This window comes from Prionailurus bengalensis, chromosome A2, assembly GCF_016509475.1.
Source record: "Prionailurus bengalensis isolate Pbe53 chromosome A2, Fcat_Pben_1.1_paternal_pri, whole genome shotgun sequence".
NCBI classification, from domain to species: domain Eukaryota; kingdom Metazoa; phylum Chordata; class Mammalia; order Carnivora; family Felidae; genus Prionailurus; species Prionailurus bengalensis.
This window is the reverse complement of record NC_057348.1, coordinates 95,084,751-95,105,667: the sequence shown is the minus strand read 5'-3', so window position 1 is coordinate 95,105,667 and position 20,917 is coordinate 95,084,751. Positions and strand designations below refer to the sequence as shown.

The following is a 20,917-nucleotide window of genomic DNA, read 5'->3' as shown; positions in this document are numbered from 1 at the left end:
TAGTAGTGAGATCATATAAGGTTTTATATCTGAGAGAATAGTTTGGATTTTATTCCAAGTACAATGAAAAGTCACTAAGTAATTTAAGAGATTTATATGATCTAATTTAAGTTTTAAAATGTCTTTCCAGCTTATGTGTACAAAATGGATTCTAGGGGGACCAAAACAGAAGGAAGGAGGTCAGTTAGGAAACTGTTACAGTACCTCAGATGAGAGGTTCGGGTGGAGAGGGCCTGGGGAGGTAGGAGTAGAGACTAGGAAGAGTAAATGGATCTAGGTTATACTCTTGGAGGTAAAATTGACAACATTCTCAGATTGTTTGGATATAAGGACAAATGAGGAACTGAAACGCTTGCCCATTTATGCTTAAGCAATTCAGTGGAGGGAGGTAATGTTTACTGAAACAAGAAAGACTTAAAGGAAAACCAAAGAACAATGTCCCTGAAGCTAAGGGAAGAATGCTTCACTAAGAAGGGAGTGGTCAATTGCGTCAAGTGCTGCAGAGGAATTCAAGTAAGAGTGGGAGAGAACAGTACCCACTGGATTTGGCAAAATGGCAACTCTTGATATCCATGACAAATGCACTTCCAACAAAATAGAAAGGAGGAAAGTCACGCTGCAAGAGGCTCAGAGATATGGGGCTACAACTGAAGGGGGAAGGGGAGAAAAGTGGTCAATGGAGTGACTGTTTTGCTGTTTTTGTTTTGTTTTAAGATAAAAGTTAGCAAAGCATGTTTGTTGATAAGAGCAACCTAGAAGACAGGAAGGACTGAGGAACAGGAGGACTGTAGTTTTAGAACAGTAGAAATGGTTAGGAGTTCATATTACACATTAGCATCTCTACTTAAATATAAGTAAACATATACATATTTTAGAGGACAGTTACCACCTCCAGATTTTCTAGATGTATTTTTATACTTACGGCTATATAACATTTTTTTTAATGTTTATTTATTTTTGACAGGGAGAGAGAGAGACAGAGCATGAGAGGGGGAGGGGCAAAGAGAGAGGGAGATACAGAATGCAAAGCAGGCTCCAGGCTCTGAGCTGTCAGCACAGAGCCCAACACGGGGCTCGAACCCACAGACCACGAGATTATGAACTGAGCCGAAGTCGGACACTCAACCGACTGAGCCACCCAGGCACCCCTACTTATGGCTATACAGATGAAATGGTGTTAAGCATATTGCAGAGAAGACCACACAAACTGGATTTTAAAGTAGAAAAATAAAATTTAATATAAAATCCATATCATTTATTTAAAAAAAAAAACACCTTACCTCTCGTTTGTCTAACGCAGCATATTCAGCTTCTATTTCTTCAGCTTCAGGATCTCGTGAGAATACCATTTGTGATTCCAGATTGAGGGCCAAATCTTTGTGATGCTGCTTTTCAGCACAATCACAAGGAGTATCTTTATTCTCATTCTCAGCAAACAAGTCTCCTCCGTGTTTTACTAAAAGCTAAAAAAGATTTTTTCAAAAACTTGCAACCACAGATTTAAACAGGTTACTTCATGCTACGTATTTGAAAAAATTAACAATATAATGAAGTGCAACAAAAATACAACAGTATGTACTTGAAATAACAATAAAAATTTAGATACCAGTGACTTTTTTAAAAAATATTTTTAATGTTTAATTATTTTTGATAGAGAAACAGAGTGCGAGCAGGGGAGGGGCAGAGAGAGAGAGAGAGAGAGGGAGAGAGATGCAGAATCAGAAGCAGGCTCCAGGCTCCAAGCTGTCAGCACAGAGCCTGATGTGGGGCTCAAACTCACAGACCATGAGCTCATTACCTGAGCTGAAGTTGGACATTCAACCCACTGAACCACCCAGGTGTCCCAATACCAGTGACTTCGATTTTAAGATGGTAATTCTTGTTTATTAGCATTTTAAAAAAATGTTTATTTTTATGTGTGTGAGAGAAAGAGAGAAAGAGAGGAGACAGAGACTGGGTGGGGAAGGGGCAGAGAGAGAGAGAGAGAGAGAGAGAGAGAGAGAGAGAGAGAATCTGAAGCAGGCAGAAAATCCAAAGCAGGCTCTGCTGTCAGCCTAAGAGCTTGATGCAGGGCTTGAACCCATAAACCATGAAATCATGACCTGAACTGAAACCAAGAGTCAGACACTTAACTGACTAAGCCACCCAGGAGACCCAAACAATCTTTCAATTTTTTAAAAATATTTTATTATTTTTAAGAGAGACGGTGCGAGTAGGGGTGAGGCAGAGAGAGGGGAGACACAGAATCCAAAGCAGCTCCAGGCTCTGAGCTGTCAGCACAGAGCCCAGAACGGGGCCCGAACCCACAAGCTGTGAGATCATGACCTGAGCCAAAGTCAGACGCTCAACCAACTGAGCCACCCAGGTACCCCTACAATCTTTCAATTTTTAAAGGTGGGATTTCATTCCAAGAAATATCACCTTAAAAATACATGGAAAAGGGCACCTGGGTGGCTCAGTCAGTTGAGTATCCAACTTTGGATCAGGTCATGATCTCACAGTTTGTGAGTCTGAGCCCTACATCAGACTCACTGTTGTCAGCGCAGAACCTGTTTCAGATCCTCTGCCCCCTCTCTCTGCCCCTCCCTAGCTTGCTCTCTCTGAAAAATAAATACACATTGGGGCGCCTGGGTGGCTCGGTCGGTTAAGCGTCCGACTTTGGCTCAGGTCATGATCTCACGGTCCGTGAGTTCGAGCCCCACGTCGGGCTCTGTGCTGACCGCTCAGAGTCTGGAGCCTGTTTCAGATTCTGTGTCTCCCTCTCTCTCTGCCCCTCCCCTGTTCATGCTCTGTCTCTGTCTCAAAAATAAATAAAAGTTAAAAATAAATAAACAAACAAACAAATAAATAAATAAACAAACAAACATTAAAAAATACATGTAATAGTGACTTATTTATTACTATTGAGGTTTCTGACAGTTTTGCAGAAGTTAAATATGTTGTTACTAGAGGCTATAGGTTCAAAGTTCCCCATTATGTCTACAGAAACATTAGGAAGGACATTATGCCATGAGGACCATAATCTAGGATGCAATCTACCTAAATGACAGCCTGACAATTAGTCATGGAGCTGATTCTTTTATAGAATTCAGTCATGATCATAATAACATAGTAACGGCCACCATTTATTGAGTGTCTTCTAAGTTCCAAGCCTGATGTTAAGTAATTCAAGTACACATTCTTATTTAATATTAACAACCCCAGGGATATTATAATGTCTCAGAAAAGTTAGGTAACTTGACCAAAGTTACCCACCTGGCAAGCAAGAGAACTGGGATTCAGACAAAAGTTTGACCAATTTCTTATAACCATAATTGGATATTGTACAGACACACAGAACAGGCTGATCACATAAATTAAAAGAAGTCAAATACATCCTGGGTCCACCATAAAGTTCTACCTAGATCTTACTTATGATCTAAAAGTGAATAGTTTTTAGTTTTTATGGCATTTAATAAAAAAGGTAGCTTCTTCCCATTTTCTTCCATATAATTTTATCTTCTCTCCCTACAACAAACATTCAGATCTTCCTATAAAGTTTCTTTATTGCTTTTGGAACTGGAATCCTTATGATTCCTCTATAGCCATCCCAAGAGGCCTGACAACATAAAGGACTTATATCAATGCCGGGCCTGAAAGCCATGGGCTAACTTGACAAGCCCAATGGATATGACCTTCAGTTTCTTGCTCTAGGCTGAAGGTATACCTCAGAGCTAAAATGGTTTAAAAAAATTGGTTTTAATTGTTAAAAACAAGCATAGAAATAAATCAGGAAGAATACAGCTTATGGCCACAAAGCTTAAAGTATTTACTCTTTACATCTGGCCCTTCAAAAAAAATTGTTAAGCGATATATCTCTAAGCAGTCACTGCTGTAGCTACCTTCTAGAGCCTGCTATTTACCACCTAGAACCTTCCTAGTCAAAGTATCAACTGGGAGTTTGTTAGAAATGCTGAATCTCAGCCTTAACTGAGATTCCACTCCAGTCCTCTGAATCAGAATCTGATTCTCATGTCCAAGAGATTCTTAAGCACATAAAAGTCTGATAAGCAGTGACCCTAGACTATCACCTACGTGTCTGTGGAAATGGATATATTTACATTTTATAATATACTCAATACTGGGGACTTGTAGTAAGTCCAGAGACTTATCATACCTATAGTACAGTCTATTACTATTTTTTAGCCTTTCTGCTTCACAGGGTACCCAATCCTAACAGACAATTAACTATTTGCTTCTGATTGCTATTGCACTAAGAGAGCCGACTTTATTTTCTGGTTTTTTATTCAGAGTAGTTGGAAAATGATTTCTAAAATGAACATTGGGAAAGCTTTCAAAGCCATGATGTATGTGATTTACTTTCACAACAGATATTACCACAGAAGAGATTTAAGTATTAGCCAACAAAATAAATCACCTTTAACTTAATGCCCCAGTCCTTAACAAAAGCAAAGACAACAAAATTTAAGAGGTTATGCCATTCCAGAATACTGCTGTGGGGAACCTTCTTAAGAGGATATACTGGAGTGCAGACTGCATTCCTTGGGGCTAAAGAAAAATGGGGGTGGGGGTGGCACCTGGGTGGCTCAGTTAGTTAAGCGTTCAACTTCGGCTCAGATCACGATGTCAAGGTTCTTGGGTTTAAGTCCTGAAGTCAGGCTCTGTGCTGACAGCTCAGAACCTAGAGCCTGCTTTGGATTCTGTGTCTCCCTCTCTCTGCCCCTCACCTGCTCGCACTGTCTCTCTCAAAAAATAAATCGATATTAAAAAAATTTTTTTTAATTAAAAAAAATGGGTGTGTGAAGAGGGAATGTGTGAGAAGCCATCATTGAGAATCACTGCTGAACATATTTAGAACTTGGATAAGATTTCTTGCCTTCATTGGTAAACTATCTTCAAAAGGGGTTCCCAAATGACTGGAGTGGAGGCAAGGGGACTACAAGAAATATATCTCATTGCTGCAATTGGCACCTGTAGAGAAATTCATAATCGGTGATAAAATGCAGGGTCCATTTTTGTAGACATTTGTTTTGGCAAGTTAAGTCAGCATGTATGTACCTTTGGTATAGAAGCTAGCTAACAGCAGTACTGCTTGACACTGGAGCAGTACTTAAACAGTATTCCAGCTTGGGGTGCCTGGGTGGCCCAGTTGGTTAAGCGTCCGACTTCAACTCAGGTCATGATCTTGCGGTTTGTGAGTTCAAGCCCCACGTTAGGCTCTGTGCTGACAGCTCAGAGCTGGAGCCTGCTTCAGATTCTGTGTCTCCTTCTCTCTGAGCCCCTCCCCCACTCATGCGCATACGCTCTCTCTCAAAAATAAACAAACATTAAAAAAATTTTTTTAAAAAGTTATTTCAGCTTGCTGAAATTTGGGGCATCAGGTTGGGAACACCAATAAGTGAAAGATGTTTTAGGTAGGGATATCCATGAAATCGATGCTGCAAAAAGTCAGATGTTCTGCTTTTATATAGTAAGGAAGTTACTTGGAGTTCTGAACAGGTAGTTGGTTTTTTTTTTTTTTTTAATTATTATTTTTTATTTTTTTTTTGAACAGGTAGTTTTTAATCACCTTCCTTACTCTCAAAGCAAGGAGGACTGAATACTTTATTCAAACGTGATTTTTAGTTTATTTTATACACTTGGTAGTACATGAAATGTTCTACCTTAAAAGAAACATCTGATTATTACTATCTCAACACATCTGTTCATCTATTTTGCCTTCCTTTCTGTTTATAACCTCAAAGGGAGAGGGGTAGGGCAGCCCCTAGTATTCAAGACAAATCCCTCCCCAACCCTTTGACCCATAATCTAAGTGGCTGGTAACTCAGGACAAGTCAATTGACTTAAGTCTCAGTATACACAAATCCATGGGTAAAATGAGGTTTATACAATCTTGAGAAAAGATGTTAAAAAAAAGGTAATTGTTAAAGTCTGTTCTGGTTGAAAATTACCATTTCATCATCTCTATTTCCTGTATGACCTTGAGCAGTGCATTACCCCTCTATCTTCCCTCTACAACTTTTTATTGGCTCCTGGTACACGCGTTCTTTATCTTAGTTTTGTTATCCTTCTAGTTACTTTCCCAATGTTTTCCTTTCTTTCCCGGCCACATTTCTCAAATTAGTGACTGACACCCACTGTCTCTCCACTTCCCCAGCAAATGACTCAATTACTCCCAGCAATGACTTTTACCCTGATCATTTCACTAAAACAGTATTTCTGAAAATCGTAAGTACTCTCAAATTCAACAGCCATTCTTGGTTTTCTAATAGCTTTACCTCTTTGCGGCATGTCACATGACTGATTATCTTCTACCCTTGAAATTCTCTTGGCACCCTTGACAGTGTTATCTCAGTTCTTTTCTCTGCTTTTTCTTTTTGCTTCATAGGCCACCTCTTTTTTTCACTCCCTTTAAATAAAGGTATTCTCCAAATTGATGCTGTGACTTTAACCCTGTAATTTTGTCTATAAGTTAAAGTTTTTTCCTGAGGCTACTCATTTATACCTTGTTTTTAGTTTTTGACTCTATGCAGATGACACTTAATTCTAAATCTATATTCTTTACTCCCAAACAACTAGTCCTAATTTTCAATAACCTGAATACCATTTCATGTAGCTAATCCAGGACCTCAATATCCATCCTTCTAAATGAAAACTCAATTCGGTATTTGAACAAATTCCTTTACCTCATCTTACTTTTTTAATGTCTGTTAATTGATAGCAGGCTTCAAAGTAACCCAGGCTCAAAACCATACACATTCTACTTAAAAATAATTTGCTTTACTCTAATTATAAGTATGATAGCAGATTGTTATAGAAAATGTGGAAAATCAAATCATTCAAAGAGAGCTTAACATTAACATTTTAAAGTCTCCATCTTTTTTTTAAGGCACAGATTTTACTTTTTTAAGTAAGCTCTAGGCCCAATGTGGGACTTGAACTCCCAATCCTGAGATCAAGAATCAGGCAGGTGCCCCTAAAGCTTCCATCATATTTAACCCTTAGTCTCCCACACTTTCTTGTATCAATTGACCAAGTCACCAAATGCTACCAGGTCTTCACAATGTCCCTTGCATCTGCCTCATTCTATCATTTCCAATATGACCACACAAATCCAGGCTTTTTTTCAGTTCATACCAGAATTAGTACAGTAATTTAGCTCCTATCATTCTCTTTAGTACACTGGTTTTCAACCTTGGCTGCCCACTGGAACCATCTGGAGAAGTTCAAATACTAGTGTCTAGGCCCCCACCTCAGAAATTACAATTTTATTGATCAGAGATAGGGTCTACACTATGGGATTTTTTTGCATGCAGCCATGTTTACAACTACTGTTCCAGCACAAAGGCTTTCAAACTGTTTAAGAATCATCTGGGTAGCCTGATAGTCGTATTAGGGGGAAATGGGGTGGGGTGGGATGGGGACTAGATATATGCACTTTTTACAAGAAGCGTTATGATTCCACTATAGGTGTCTCATCACTGACTATCCTCTATGCCAGGACTTCTGAAACCTTAATGTGAATACGAATCACCTTGGTATCTGGTTAAACTACAGATTCAGATTTATTTGGTCTGGAATGAGGCCTAAGATTCTGCATTTCCAACAGGTTTCCAAATAATTAACGCCAGTGCCAGTCTGAGGACCACTGTTTGTGTGGCAAGGCATCAAGAAACACTGCTTTACAAGTATCCCATTCAAATCTATTCTACACAACAACCATTAGGCTAATCTTAACCATATTTGCTTTCATAATAGCACTTCTCTGATAAAAAATTTTCAGTGGCTCAACTTTCTAGAAATCTCAAATTCTTGGCCTTGGCATTTAGTATTTTCTACTTGGTATGGCCTCTATCTTTATTTTAAGTCATCTGTCTTATCATTCTTCTGCAAAATGCTTTAATCTGCATATGTCTGAGACCTGGAACAGTGCTTCTCAAACTCTGACATGTAAACAAATAACCAGCAGAACTTGCTTAAAATATTCTTGGAGTTTACCCCGAGAGATTCTGATTTGGAAATGTGGAGGCCTGGTGGGGCCAAGATTTTGTATTTATAACAAGCTCCCAGTAATAGCTGATGCTACAGGTCCAAGGGGCACACTTTTAAGTATCCTCCAAATACTAATATCTTACACACTCAAATTATACTAGTACCCATGAATTCTTCCAGGATAAGTAAAATTAAAATGGTCTTTCTCTTCAATGCCTTTAATATTTACTGCCCAAATAATTAATATAGCCCTTAGCATAGAAACATTTTGGAGGTAGAAATGAGATCACAATTTTCTTGATTAAATATTAGAAAACTGAGGCTCAGATAGGCAGTTACTCAGTTGCTGAGCTGGGACAACAATTTCTGTATTCTTTTGAGTTTTAAAACTCCAGGTGCTAAAAAACACAATATAATTAAATAAAACTCTTCAGTCTGACCTGTGAATGGTTTTTATGACTTTCCAATGAAGTGTGAAATGCTCTGATAGCTGCCAAAGTGTCAAATAGGCCTTATGGCTGTAAAGAGAAAAGTGATTTACCACCTTTGGTTTTCTAGTGACCTCTATTTGATCTAACAACAAGCATCCATACTTAAAGCTTTGAATAAGCAAGTAGGACAGGGGTACACAGGAAATACCCAAGATAATGCTCATTTAAAAACACACTTTTCACAAAGAATGAAGCACTATCAAAACCAATAACCTCTGCACATCAACCATTTATCGAATGACTATGACAGGAAAAGCACTAATACAAATAAAATGAGGCTTAATGACTAGGCTGACTCTTACGGAAGTCTGCCAAGAGGAGAAAGATCACTGGGCTTTTAATTGGGGCATGCTAATAGAACTAACCCATCATTCGTCTCCAAAGCCCATCTCTATTCTAAAGAAATAGAAAACCAAAAACTCAGCAACTAAGAAAAAATGCATTATTCACTGTATTAAATAAATTCTTTTAAGATTTATATTTTATTGGAGTTCCATTTTTGGGTACTGGGTATCCATTACATAGTATTTTAAAAATTATTTGTATAGGGGCGCCTGGGTGGCGCAGTCGGTTAAGCGTCCGACTTCAGCCAGGTCACGATCTCGCGGTCCGTGAGTTCGAGCCCCGCGTCGGGCTCTGGGCTGATGGCTCGGAGCCTGGAGCCTGTTTCCGATTCTGTGTCTCCCTCTCTCTCTGCCCCTCCCCCATTCATGCTCTGTCTCTGTCCCAAAAATAAATAAAAAAACGTTGAAAAAAAAATTATTTGTATAATTAAAGCTTTAGGACTTGCTACACATTGAAAGTGTGTTATTTTATATATTTAAAATAAGCTTGTGAAGTGTGGAGTCATCTTTGCTTCCCTTTTCCAATTCTGTGCATAATATAGGGGTCGAAGGCAAAACCGTCTGTGAGCCAAATTCAGCCTGTTGTCTGTTCCTATACAGTCCACGAACTAGAAACTGTTCTTACATTTTTAAATGGTTGAATGAAAAATCAAAAGAATATTTCATTATATGTGGAAATCATAAGAAAGTCAAGTGGGAGTGTCCATAAACAAAGTTTTACCGAACACTGCCATGCTCATTTGTTTACATATTGTCTATGGCTGCTTTCAGGCTACAATGGCTGAGTTGAGCAGTTGCCTAAAATATTTACTATTTGGCTTTCACAGAAAAGTTTGCTGACCCCTGGAAAAATTCTTTGAAATATAAAAAAATTAGAATTAGAGGGCCTTCATTTATCATTTGTCCTTATATATGTTTAACATACAAGCATTTTCAACTTTCAAACAATTGCAGCCCACTCCTCTGTGTTACTTTTATCTCCTAAATGAGTTTGAATCATTTGTGAAACTCCAGATTTTCCTACTTAACGAAGTTTTGATAAATACACCAAAATGAGGATTCAATATAAGCACCTGGTTACAGAGTAGTCAACAGAGATTAAAAAGGAGGCTGGCCAAAAGAGAAAAGGAAGAGCTCTATTCTGCAAATGAGTGGCATGAGTTTGATGCAAAAAAACAAAAACAAAACCAAAAACCAGTCCAAGGTAAATTCAGGTATCAAGATTAGATATAGGGATACTGATGGCATCACTGATAGAAGGCAGTCATGAGGAGGAGCTAGAGGGTAGAAACGACTAAGTACAGTTTTTGAAATGTTGAATTTGACAGACTCTTGGAATATCAATACAAGGAAGTCAACTCAGCAGCAGTATAGCAGGAGAACTACACACTCGGTTGCAGTATCTTATATAGAGCCACTGATACCGCCACACTTGGAAGTTCCCAGAAGAACTCTATGATTAAGAGTTTTTTCTTATGTTATGTTGCGTGTGTGTGTGTTTTGTACCTTTAGCTTACTATGCAACACAATTATTACAAGGAGAAGGGGAAGTTTTAAAGTTAATCTTTCATTTTTATGGTTTGAAATAATGAGCCAAAAAAAACCATAAAGAAAAACGAACCTTTTTAATTATTAAATGTACATAAGAAATTATCACTTGATGAGTTCATCAACTCTGTCTTTAAATAAACATAGAAAAACATTTTAAAGAATTAGAGAAGGTATATTTTCATAGAAATGAGTAAAAAGAAAAAAAAAAAGCTTGGCCTTAACTATGCAATCAAATAATCAATTTGGCCTTAAAGGCTATACACTGAAAATGGGGTCTATTTTATAGCAATCAAAGATCAATAGAAAATTAGTGCTAAAAGGGGTCTTTTGAGGTAATGGTGATAATTTGCTCCTGGATGGTTGGAACTGATAATCTCAAAGAGATTTAGTGACCCACTCAAGGTACTACAGATAATCACTGTGAAGACTAAGTCCTTTAGCTTTACAAAAAAATTAATACCTGATAACACTCTTTTAACTCAAGGAGTATGATACTACATGAAGTTAACTATAGACTAATACTGTAAGAAGTATTGTTATTAGGTTCTTTATTTCAATGTATTTGTTTTATGTACTAGTATTATAAGAAAACACAGTAAGACATCTGGAAATTAATTACACTTCCCACGGAAATTCTTCTAGTTTAATTAGTAGTAAGCATTACCAAAAGTCATTCAAGGCCTAAGGCCGGGCAAGTGTACACTCATGTATATATACAAGATTAAAGATAACTTTATATAGGTAAAATGATATGCTAGATGTTGAGGAAAACAAGAATAAATACAACCAAGGTATTTATAGGACTCTTTTTGGATTTTTACATTTGGGCAAAGAGTTCCTCTGAATACAGAAAAATGAAAATAGTCCCCAAAGTGTGGTTTATGAATGTGATTTGCTGACAGATCAAACAGTTGAAACATACACACACATTCATTCACACAAAGCAAATCATCAGGCCTGTTAATTCAGAATAAACCTAGCACTAATCTCCTTCACTGAGCAAAAAATAAAACTGGTAAAAACACTGTACTCAATTTTGGAGAACAATTTAAAAAGCATGTCATTGTAAACATACTTCAAAATCAACAAGTACTAAAGCAATGCTTCTAGGGAATTTTTGGAGGCAAGATATTAAAGCAGCAAAATAAGAGAATTATTACTACTATCAAGAATGCACTATTATCTACTCTAACCCACTTGAGAAATATGCAATCTCATCAATAATGATGAGTTACTGTAGCAGAGATTCTTTCATAGGAGGTGGGCACAGAACAATACACAAAAAGGTTTGTATAAAAAGTCAAAAAGGTTTGTATAAAAAGGAATTCAGGGCACCTGCATGGCTCAGTTAGTTAGGCATCAGACTCTTGGTTTTGGCTCAGGTCATGATCTCACAGTTCTTGGGTCTGAGTCCCGTGTTGCGCTCTGCGTGGAAAGTGTGGAGCCTGCTTGGGATTCTCTATCTCTTCTCTCTCTGCTCTCTCTCTGTCTCAAAATAAATTAAATAAACTAAAAAAAAGTCAAGTCTCAGGAATTCTACTGATAGCACCACCATCCCCAAATCCTAGGATATCCTTCCACCACGCTATAAATCAGTGTTAGAAAGCACTGCTTAAAAAAATAGTCTCAGGTTAAATGACTGTCACTAACTTGCTAGTGGGCAAAGGTGACACAATCTTAAGAGACAAAATAGCAAAGATTCTAAAAGATTTATTGATTTATTTATTTATATTTATTTTTGATGTTTTTAAATGTTTTATTTATTTTTCAGAGAGAGAGAGAGAGAGAGAGAGACACACACACACACACACACACACACACACACACACACACACACACGCACAAACAGAATTCAAAGCAGGCTCCAAGCTCCAAGCTGTCACCATAGAATCCGATGTGGGGGGGCTCCTGGGTGGCGCAGCCGGTTAAGCGTCGAACTTCAGCCAGGTCACGATCTCGCGGTCTGTGAGTTCGAGTCCCGCGTCGGGCTCTGGGCTGATGGCTCGGAGCCTGGAGCCTGTTTCCAATTCTGTGTCTCCCTCTCTCTCTGCCCCTCCCCCGTTCATGCTCTGTCTCTGTCCCAAAAATAAATAAAAAAACGTTGGAAAAAAAAAATTTAGAATCCGATGTGGGGCTCAAACCCCACAAAGCTGAGAGATCATGGCCTGAGCCAAAGTCAGATGCTTAACCGATTGAGCCACCCAGCACTCCTAACTAAAAGATTTTTTTAAAGTTTGTTTGTTTGTTTGTTTGTTTTGAGAGAGAGTGTGAGTGGGGAAGGGGCAGAGAGAGAGAGGGAAAGAGAGAACCCCAAGCAGCCTCTGTGCTGTCAGCATGGAGCCCAGTGCTGGGCTCAACCTCATGAACCATGAGATGATGACCTGAGCTGAAATCAAGAGTCAGATGCTTAACCGACTAAACCAAGGCACCCCAAAGATTCTAAAAAATTAACCGGTATCACAAATAATACCAATAAATAAAACATAAGATCAGAAGTATATATTTATAAAGTGTATATAAAATATATATTTAAATAGATACAAATATATATTTAAATATACAAATTTATGTATATTTATATTTTATATATTTATATTTATATCTATTTAAATATATATTTATATATGTAAGTATATACTTATATACTTATATATATACAAATATATATATATATATTTAAAGAAACACTAAATTTTCAGATATGTATTTCAATCTGATTAGGATCACTGCTTTTCCATCAAAGACCTACATTTTTGGTGACACAGATATTCTGTGATCCAATCTATAATGATCCCCACACTTGAATATATCTACAAAAGAACTTTTATGAGTTATGTACAGATTGACATGATGTGTTGACATGAATGTAGCTGAGAAAAACCCATTCTGTTGTATGTATAGTAGTGATGATACTATAAAGAGTAATGATTTCTTAGCTAAGATCCTGTATTATATAGCTGATTTTACCTAAGCCTGTTGTTATATATGAAATATATATATGGAAAAATTCAAATGCAATATAGTCTTCAGGAGCACATTAACATTAATGAAGATTAAACAGAAAATCAGCACATTTTAAATTACAAATGTTTTGGGGCACAGAGCCTGCTTGAGAGAGGGGGATTCTCTCTGCTCCTCCCCAGCTTACATACTGCACACCCCCCAAAATAAACATTTAAAAAATACAAAAATAAATTACAAATGTTTTTTTAAAAGACTGAAATAAATATATTCATTAATATTTATCCCTTGCTTAGGGAACTGATGAATTCTAGATAATACAGCTGTAAGTGACACTTGCTAAGATGTGCCACATCTAATATGTATAAACTGGTTTCTAAAAATCAACACAAAAGTAGAACATATCTCTACTAAAGCCGTTGCTCTCAGTGACAGGGTTTAATTGATGACTGTTATCTTCTGTGATGTTAGCCAATTTTTAACTGCTCTTGATTCCATTTTATTCCCAAGGTAGACTTGTTTATGGATTTGTTTTTAATCTTTCCCTAAAATAAGGGAATGAGTTTATTTAAAATGGGTCCAGATTCTTGTAGAACCACAAAGCAGACAAAAAGGACTAGTTAAAGTAACTGTTAAGCAAAACAAATTCTGATTATTATGTATTACCAAATACACAACTTTTAGAGTATTAGAAAACAAAGTTTTACCTCTACACAGGTTTTCATCCCTGAGGCAGCAGCATAGTGTAGGGGTGTGTTTTTTTTGTTATCAACAGCATCAATAGCTGCTCTCTCATATTCGCCTTGGTCAAGTTTTGCTCCTTTCCATCTTAAGATCATCTGTAGACAATCTGCTCTTCTGAAATCATCTTCTGCCGGGCGTGCTAAGCGAGGATGAAGGGCTCCTTCAGATATCATAATTTGAGGTCCCATACACAACAAATGCATAGATGTTTCATTGTGCACATTCCGTTTATTTGGATTTCCATCTCTACCAAAAAGAAAAGTCCTAAAATGGTAAAGAAAAAATGAAAACCAGTTTCTTTCTATCTTGAAATAAGAACACACAGAAGATAAATTTAAAAGATAAACTCTATTCCTAAGATGTTAATAAAATGTCTATTGAAGTACTGTTTTACAATAAGCTAAATGACTAATTTTTAGAGTTATAAAAACTCCATTCTAGAACAAAATACTAAAAGAAAGCAAGCTGAATATCTTTATGGTATTGGCTAATAAAAGAAGAGGGATAGGAAGAGGAAAAGGAACAAAAAATGAAGAAGTGAAGAAAAAAGGGAAGACAAGAAAAAAGGAAGGGGAGGAGGAAAGAAAGCAACAGAAAGGGCCATGTATAGACTAATATGTCAATTACATAGATGCTTTAGGGTACATTCTTACACATTTCACAGCAACTTTTTTTTCTTTATTATTCTTCCCTATTTCTCTCAGGTACATCTTTACTTAGTAAGGATGGTGGCAATGAATATAAGTACAGCGAGTAATGCATAAGTCTAATTTTTAGACCTAGGAAAAATTTTTCTACTTGATAGTCATTGGCTAGCCTTTGAAAGAATAAGATATATATTTGTGCAGTGTAATACTGTTTGAGGAGAATAAGTTGTGGTTAGTCCTAGAAGACCAAGATCTAATTCCACAGTGATAGCCTTTACCAATGACAGGTCTAGGTGAGCTCCCTTAACTAATGCCAAACCTAGACCTGACAGTTATGCCTATTTCCCTGATACATCTTTGTACTAGGATCATAGGATTAATAATTGAGCCAATTTAGTGGCTATAATAGGATATTGGAAAATAGGGTGGGAAAAACAGCTGCAATATAGTCAGCCTATATGAGAAAACACACAAATGCATTATGAAATGGGCATATAAGTCCCATAACTGATGATGAATGCCTACATTTACTGTGGAGGGCTGATATCATTTGCATTTCTATGCCCAAGTCCAGAATAGCAATGGGAGGGTAGCAGAGCCAAACTCTAACCCCTAGTTACTGTTGGGTTGCTTTTAGGTTAGTTTCAGCTTAGACATATGGGTCTGATTGAAAAAACTGACCATAAAGGAACTAGGATGGACTCTTCAATTTGAATGAGTTAGCCAAGCTGGGAAGCTCTAATGAGAAAAAGGCTGAGTAACAAGAGGTCCTATATATCATTTAGTCTCTCTTTCAGTTTATTCAGGAGACCTCAGGTCCTCATCAACACGGAAAATTTAATGCAAGTTGGAAGGAGGTCAGTTGATACAGAGAGATCTCTTTCTCTTATTAAAAATCTCTAGGTCCTCCCCAATATAGAGAAGAGACAGATCATTTTGCAAATGTTCTCATATCCAATCTGCCAGACTCTGATTAATAAAACAAAAAAGTTTATTATTCTGAAGTTAAAATATTAAAATAGCTTCTTTATACGTATTTACTCAGGAAAGGTTCTTAAATTTATTAGACATATTACCACACCTCTATAAACATTCTGTGCTAAAACTATAAATGGGGATAGGAAAGGCTAGATAAAATGTGGCTTACACAGAACCCTACAGAATCTGAATTTTATTTTCTAAATAAATTTTTAAGAAATGAATTTTTTGTTGCGAATTAAATGCTTCTTAGAAAAGGTTTTAATTTTGAATATACTTTTAGAATATCATTTTAATTTTAGTTATCCACTAGAATCACACTATATAATTCAACCATTATAAATACATATTATCATCAATTGTTGACATGGGGAAAATATTGTATGTTTTCCTTTTTTTTTTTTTTAAACTTATAAGCAATATTATGGTCATATATACAAACAAAACTACCCATGTTCCTGCCTCCCTAAAACAACTGTTAGAATTATTCTGTATACTTGGGGCACCTGGGTGGCTCAGTTGGTGGCATCCGACTTTGGCTCAGGTCATTATCTCACAGTTTGTGGATTCAAGTCCCTCATCAGGCTCTGTGCCGACAGCTTACAGCCTGGAGCCTGCTTCAGACTCTGTGTCTCCCTCTCTCTCTACCCTTCCTCCGCTTGTGCTCTGTCTCTCTCAAAAATAAACAAACTTAAAAAAAGATTTTTTTAAAAGAATTCTGTATTCTCTTCTAGTTTGAGGTATAGTATATGTGCTGCCGAAGAGAGCACTAGTTTGAGGTATAAACATTCATAGCTAGACTTCATAATTTTTTATTGTATAGAATACTAAGATTTATGTTTCCCATTTCTCCTATAACCAGACATTTAAGTGATGCCAAAGTTTTTCTATTTAAAGTAACACTGTGTTGAATGTCATTGTTCCTATAGATATTTATTTCTTATAAGTAATTTCCTTTAGGATAAATTTTCAGAAGTAGATTTACCTAGTCAGAAGATATGAACCATGTATTAGTTGTTAATGAGCTATTTATTATGTAACTTGCCCAAGATCACATAGCTTAAAAATGACAGAATTGGGATTAGAGCCTGGCAGTCTATATTACATGTCATGTTCTTGACCAGTCTATTACACTGCTGGCTTGAGAGATCTACGGTGCTGTCTTGAGAGATCCCCAATGCTGTGTCACCAGTCTAGATCATAAGAGTAATATATATTCAATTCATCTGTCAAAATTATAGCAAGAAACTGCTGTGACACTGTACTGAGGATTTCAGGAAGAACAGGATATAGACCCTGCCTTAGAATCCCCACTTCAATATGACTCTAATCTTATCAATGCGTTGAAATGGCCCTCGTCACCTCACCAGGAATTTCCTAAGAACTAAATTCATCATCATTGTCCTTCTCAAATATCTCTTTTTTCTTTTAAATTTATTTATTTAAACTCAAGTTAGTTATCATACAGTGTAATACTGGTTTCAGGAGTAGAACCCAGGAATTCATCACTTACATATAACAGCCAGTGCTCATCCCAACAAGTGTTTTCCTTAATGCCCATCCCAACTCAACTCTCTTCCAGTAACCCTCATTTTGTTCTCTGTCTTTAAGAGTCTCTTATGCTTTGCTTCCCTCTCTATTTTTATCAAATTTTTCTTAAACATTTTTTTAGCACTTCTCTTTACCCATGATGATAGCTCTACTTCCTAACCCCTTATTGGAAGCGAATTCAGTTCTTGAATCCATTTTCTTCTTCATATAACCTTCTTCCTTCAGAGAGCAAATCTGTTCTCAAAGCCATCTATTTTTCAATGGTTTCTGTGAATATGTTTTGAAATGGTAAAGTATTATCAGAACCCAAATGATAGACAATGGTGGTGGAATCACAGTTTTTTTTTTTTAATTAATTTATTTATTTTGAGACAGACATAGTGCAAGGAGGGGAGAGACAGAGAGAGAAGGAGAGAATCCCAAGCAGGCTCCATGGAGCCCAATACGGGGCTTGATCTCAGGAACCGTGAGATCATGACTGGAGCCGAAATCAAGAGCTGAACGTTTAACCAACTGAGCCACCCAGGTGCCCTGGAATCATGGTTCTCTTAAAGGGCTTCTATTATTACTTTTGTGATATGTGCTAATGCTCTATCATCCTGTCTGATTTCTTGTCTGACCTCTAGACCATATTCTAACTCTTTATAGGCTCCTTTCTTCTGCATATTCCACTATCATCTCATATTCAACTGATCTCCCTCCAAAATAATAGTCAGCCCTGCCAGGGCCTCAATTTCTTGTCATTAACATTCTTATTCTTCCAGTCGCTAACATGTATATATTCTCTTCAGTTCCTTTTAAACCTTCTCTTTCATGCAACAAGTATTTATTGAGCAGTTGTAACTTGGCAGGTATTATTCTAAAACTTAGGCATATTGTGAAGAAAACAAATTAAGTCCCTGTCCTTATGGGGTTTGCAGGCAAGGAGGGGTAGGAGAGGAGAACTTCAATCCATTTAATTCATTAAAAGAACTTAACTCCTAAAATACAAGAGTCAAAAAATAGAAATCAACAATTAGAAACTCTTTTCATTCTCAAAGCTTGATATTAATGTATGTTCTAATAAAGGTCTTAGATTTTATTTACACCATAAGATAGTCCCCTTTTATTTCCAAAGAAGCAAAAGAGGCTACTCTCTAAAATCTAAGGAACAGCATAATTCCCGTTTTATACATGACTTTCCAGAAGATAGAACTAAAAAGTTATATATCCCAACTAGGACACACTGACAGCAAAGTCTAACAGTCTTTTTGCTATATTAAGTAGTAGCTATTTATGAATATGGATTTAGTTTCTCATGAAGAAGGCAATGTGGTATGGTATAAGGTAAATACAGAGAATTTGGGTTCAGAGAGATATGGAGCTCCTAAACTGTAAACTACCCTTCTTTAACCTTATTATTCTGCTTAAGAAGAGAGGAAATTTATGCCTGCTGTTGCAGGTACCATAAAACTAAAGGAAATGGTGATAAAACCAAAGTCTTATTCCACATAGAGGCTTTATTTACTTTCTGGCTGCTAGGTCCTTGACTAAATATATCTACCTTTGTCTATCCATATATATTTTATGGGTTAGGAATCTAGCCAAGCTGAGCCTAGGGTATATACTGAAGCCAGCAGACAGGTACTCCAGATTAAATGAGGCATCATGAGAAAATAATGGCCATCAATTTGTCAGAAAGTCTACAAGGTTAAATACAGTGAAATATTTGAAGCTTTTTAACCACAAATAATTGAAACAGACTTGCTATTTTATTTAATATTGATGAGTAAATGCTATGTATCTTTATTCTATATGACAGTGTTAAGAAGAGTAATTTCTTGGGGCACCTGGGTGGCTCAGTTGGTTGAGTGTCTAACTTTTTTTTTTTTTGAGAGCGAGAGAGAGAGGGCACAAGTGAGCAAGGGGCAGAGAGACAGAATCCCATGAGGGGCAGTCCCACAAAGGGCAGAGAGTGGTAGAGAAAGAAAGAGAGAAAGAGACAGAGACAGAGAGAGAGAAGCAGGGCTTGTGTTTTACCTGAAGTAGGGCTTATGCTCACCTGATGTGGGACTGGAACACACGAACTGTGATACCATGACCTGAAATGAGGTCAGATGCTTAATGACTGAGCCACCTAGATGTCCAAGTGTCAAGCGCTGGACTCTTAATTTCAGCTCAGGTCACAATCTCACAGTTCATGGGATCAAGCCATGCATTGGGCTCCACGCTGACAGCGCTAAGCCTGTTTGGGATTCTCTCTCTCCCTCTCTCTCTCAAAATAAATAAATATTTAAAAAATATATATAAAAAAAAAGATATTTAAAAATATTTATTCATAAAAAAAACCATTACACAGTAAACATTCTTAACATCCTAAAATGAAAAAAAATATTTAAAAAATTAAGCAAGAGGAATGGCATTGTTTTACATGTTTATAAATTTTTTTTAATGTCTAGCTAACAGAAGACAAACTCATAGTATTCTATCTGTTGTGATACGTTACTTTGGTTCAAAGCATATGAAGAAAATCTAGCCTTTATATAGTTAGAAAAGTAGTATTCTAAAATGCCTTTTCAGATAACGTGAATATTCATATTTGATACAATACCAGAAATTTACCAAGGGGCCACTTCTTAGGTTATTTGTAATGTAAAACCTAAAATCATATCAATGACTTTTTGTACTCTGTTACATTAAAAGCTATTGGTCTACCTTGCACTTTGAATAAATCTTTTACCCATGCATAATTTAAAAAAATCATATACTATCTTTTGAAAAATACTGATTCACTGAGTTATACAGATCTTCTAGATATTGTCACTTTTCACCATACAATACTAAGGAAAATCACGTTATCACACTGCCAATCTTATAATAAAAGTCTTTAAGTACTGGGAAGCTGCCAAGCTAAAGACAGTGATACAAGTTTTTTAAATTTGAATATTCACCTGAAAGCTCAAATTTTATAATTTTCAACAAATACTGTTAGCTTCTCTTTGAACTGATAGGCTCACGTAATTCATTTTCAAGAAAATGTGAACCAAGTATCTCAGTCTGAATAACCATCATTTTTGTTGTGGTTAGTTTAAAATAGTGTTTCATGAAAAAAGCTGTGGTTGCAGCTTGCAACTCAAACAACAGTACAAGTGTTCTTATTCAAAGCTATCATGATACTTCAGTACGCAGAGCTGCTTCAGGCACTCTTCCCATCTGCCACATGGAATATTAAGATGTGTACTGAAGGATGGAGATTAATTAAAAATAATAATTTTTACTGCTTCATCAAGGACACTTCTAAGGGAAATGCTTGGCCTTTCTTTTCTAAAACAGCAAGTGGCTAGCAGTAATGAATACAATGATTGCTAGTTAAGGTTGGGTGCCACTGTTTTAATTCATCTACAGGCATCAGCAGTTTTAGCCTCCAGTTTTTGCACTTTCACTGCAAACGTCAATACAGTGAAAAGGGCAAATAACACTTTAGCATTAGTACAAAAATAGATTTGACCACATGTACCTCCTAAGAGTCTCAAGATCCAGGAGTCCTCAGAACACACTTAAGAATTACTACATTAGATAATTTTCTTAATAGTGTTTTCCAATTTTAGAACGTATATTTGTAAATTACACTATAAACGGTTAAAAAACATTTTGCTACTTGTTTTTTATGTTAAAATAT

At 36.6% G+C, this 20,917-nt stretch overlaps 1 protein-coding gene across 2 annotated transcripts in view; it reads right to left on the bottom strand.

Annotated features, from left to right (window-relative positions):
* Positions 1–20,917, bottom strand: part of ANKIB1 (ankyrin repeat and IBR domain containing 1) — a 146,727-nt gene that overhangs the window by 68,893 nt on the left and 56,917 nt on the right. For both annotated transcript variants that reach the window (XM_043588833.1, XM_043588834.1), the window contains exons 3-4: positions 14,047–14,347; positions 1,281–1,463 (exon numbers count right to left, since the gene is read on the bottom strand). In XM_043588833.1, the coding sequence (XP_043444768.1) occupies positions 1,281–1,463; positions 14,047–14,347 (484 nt within the window). The remainder of the gene's footprint in view (positions 1–1,280; positions 1,464–14,046; positions 14,348–20,917) is intronic.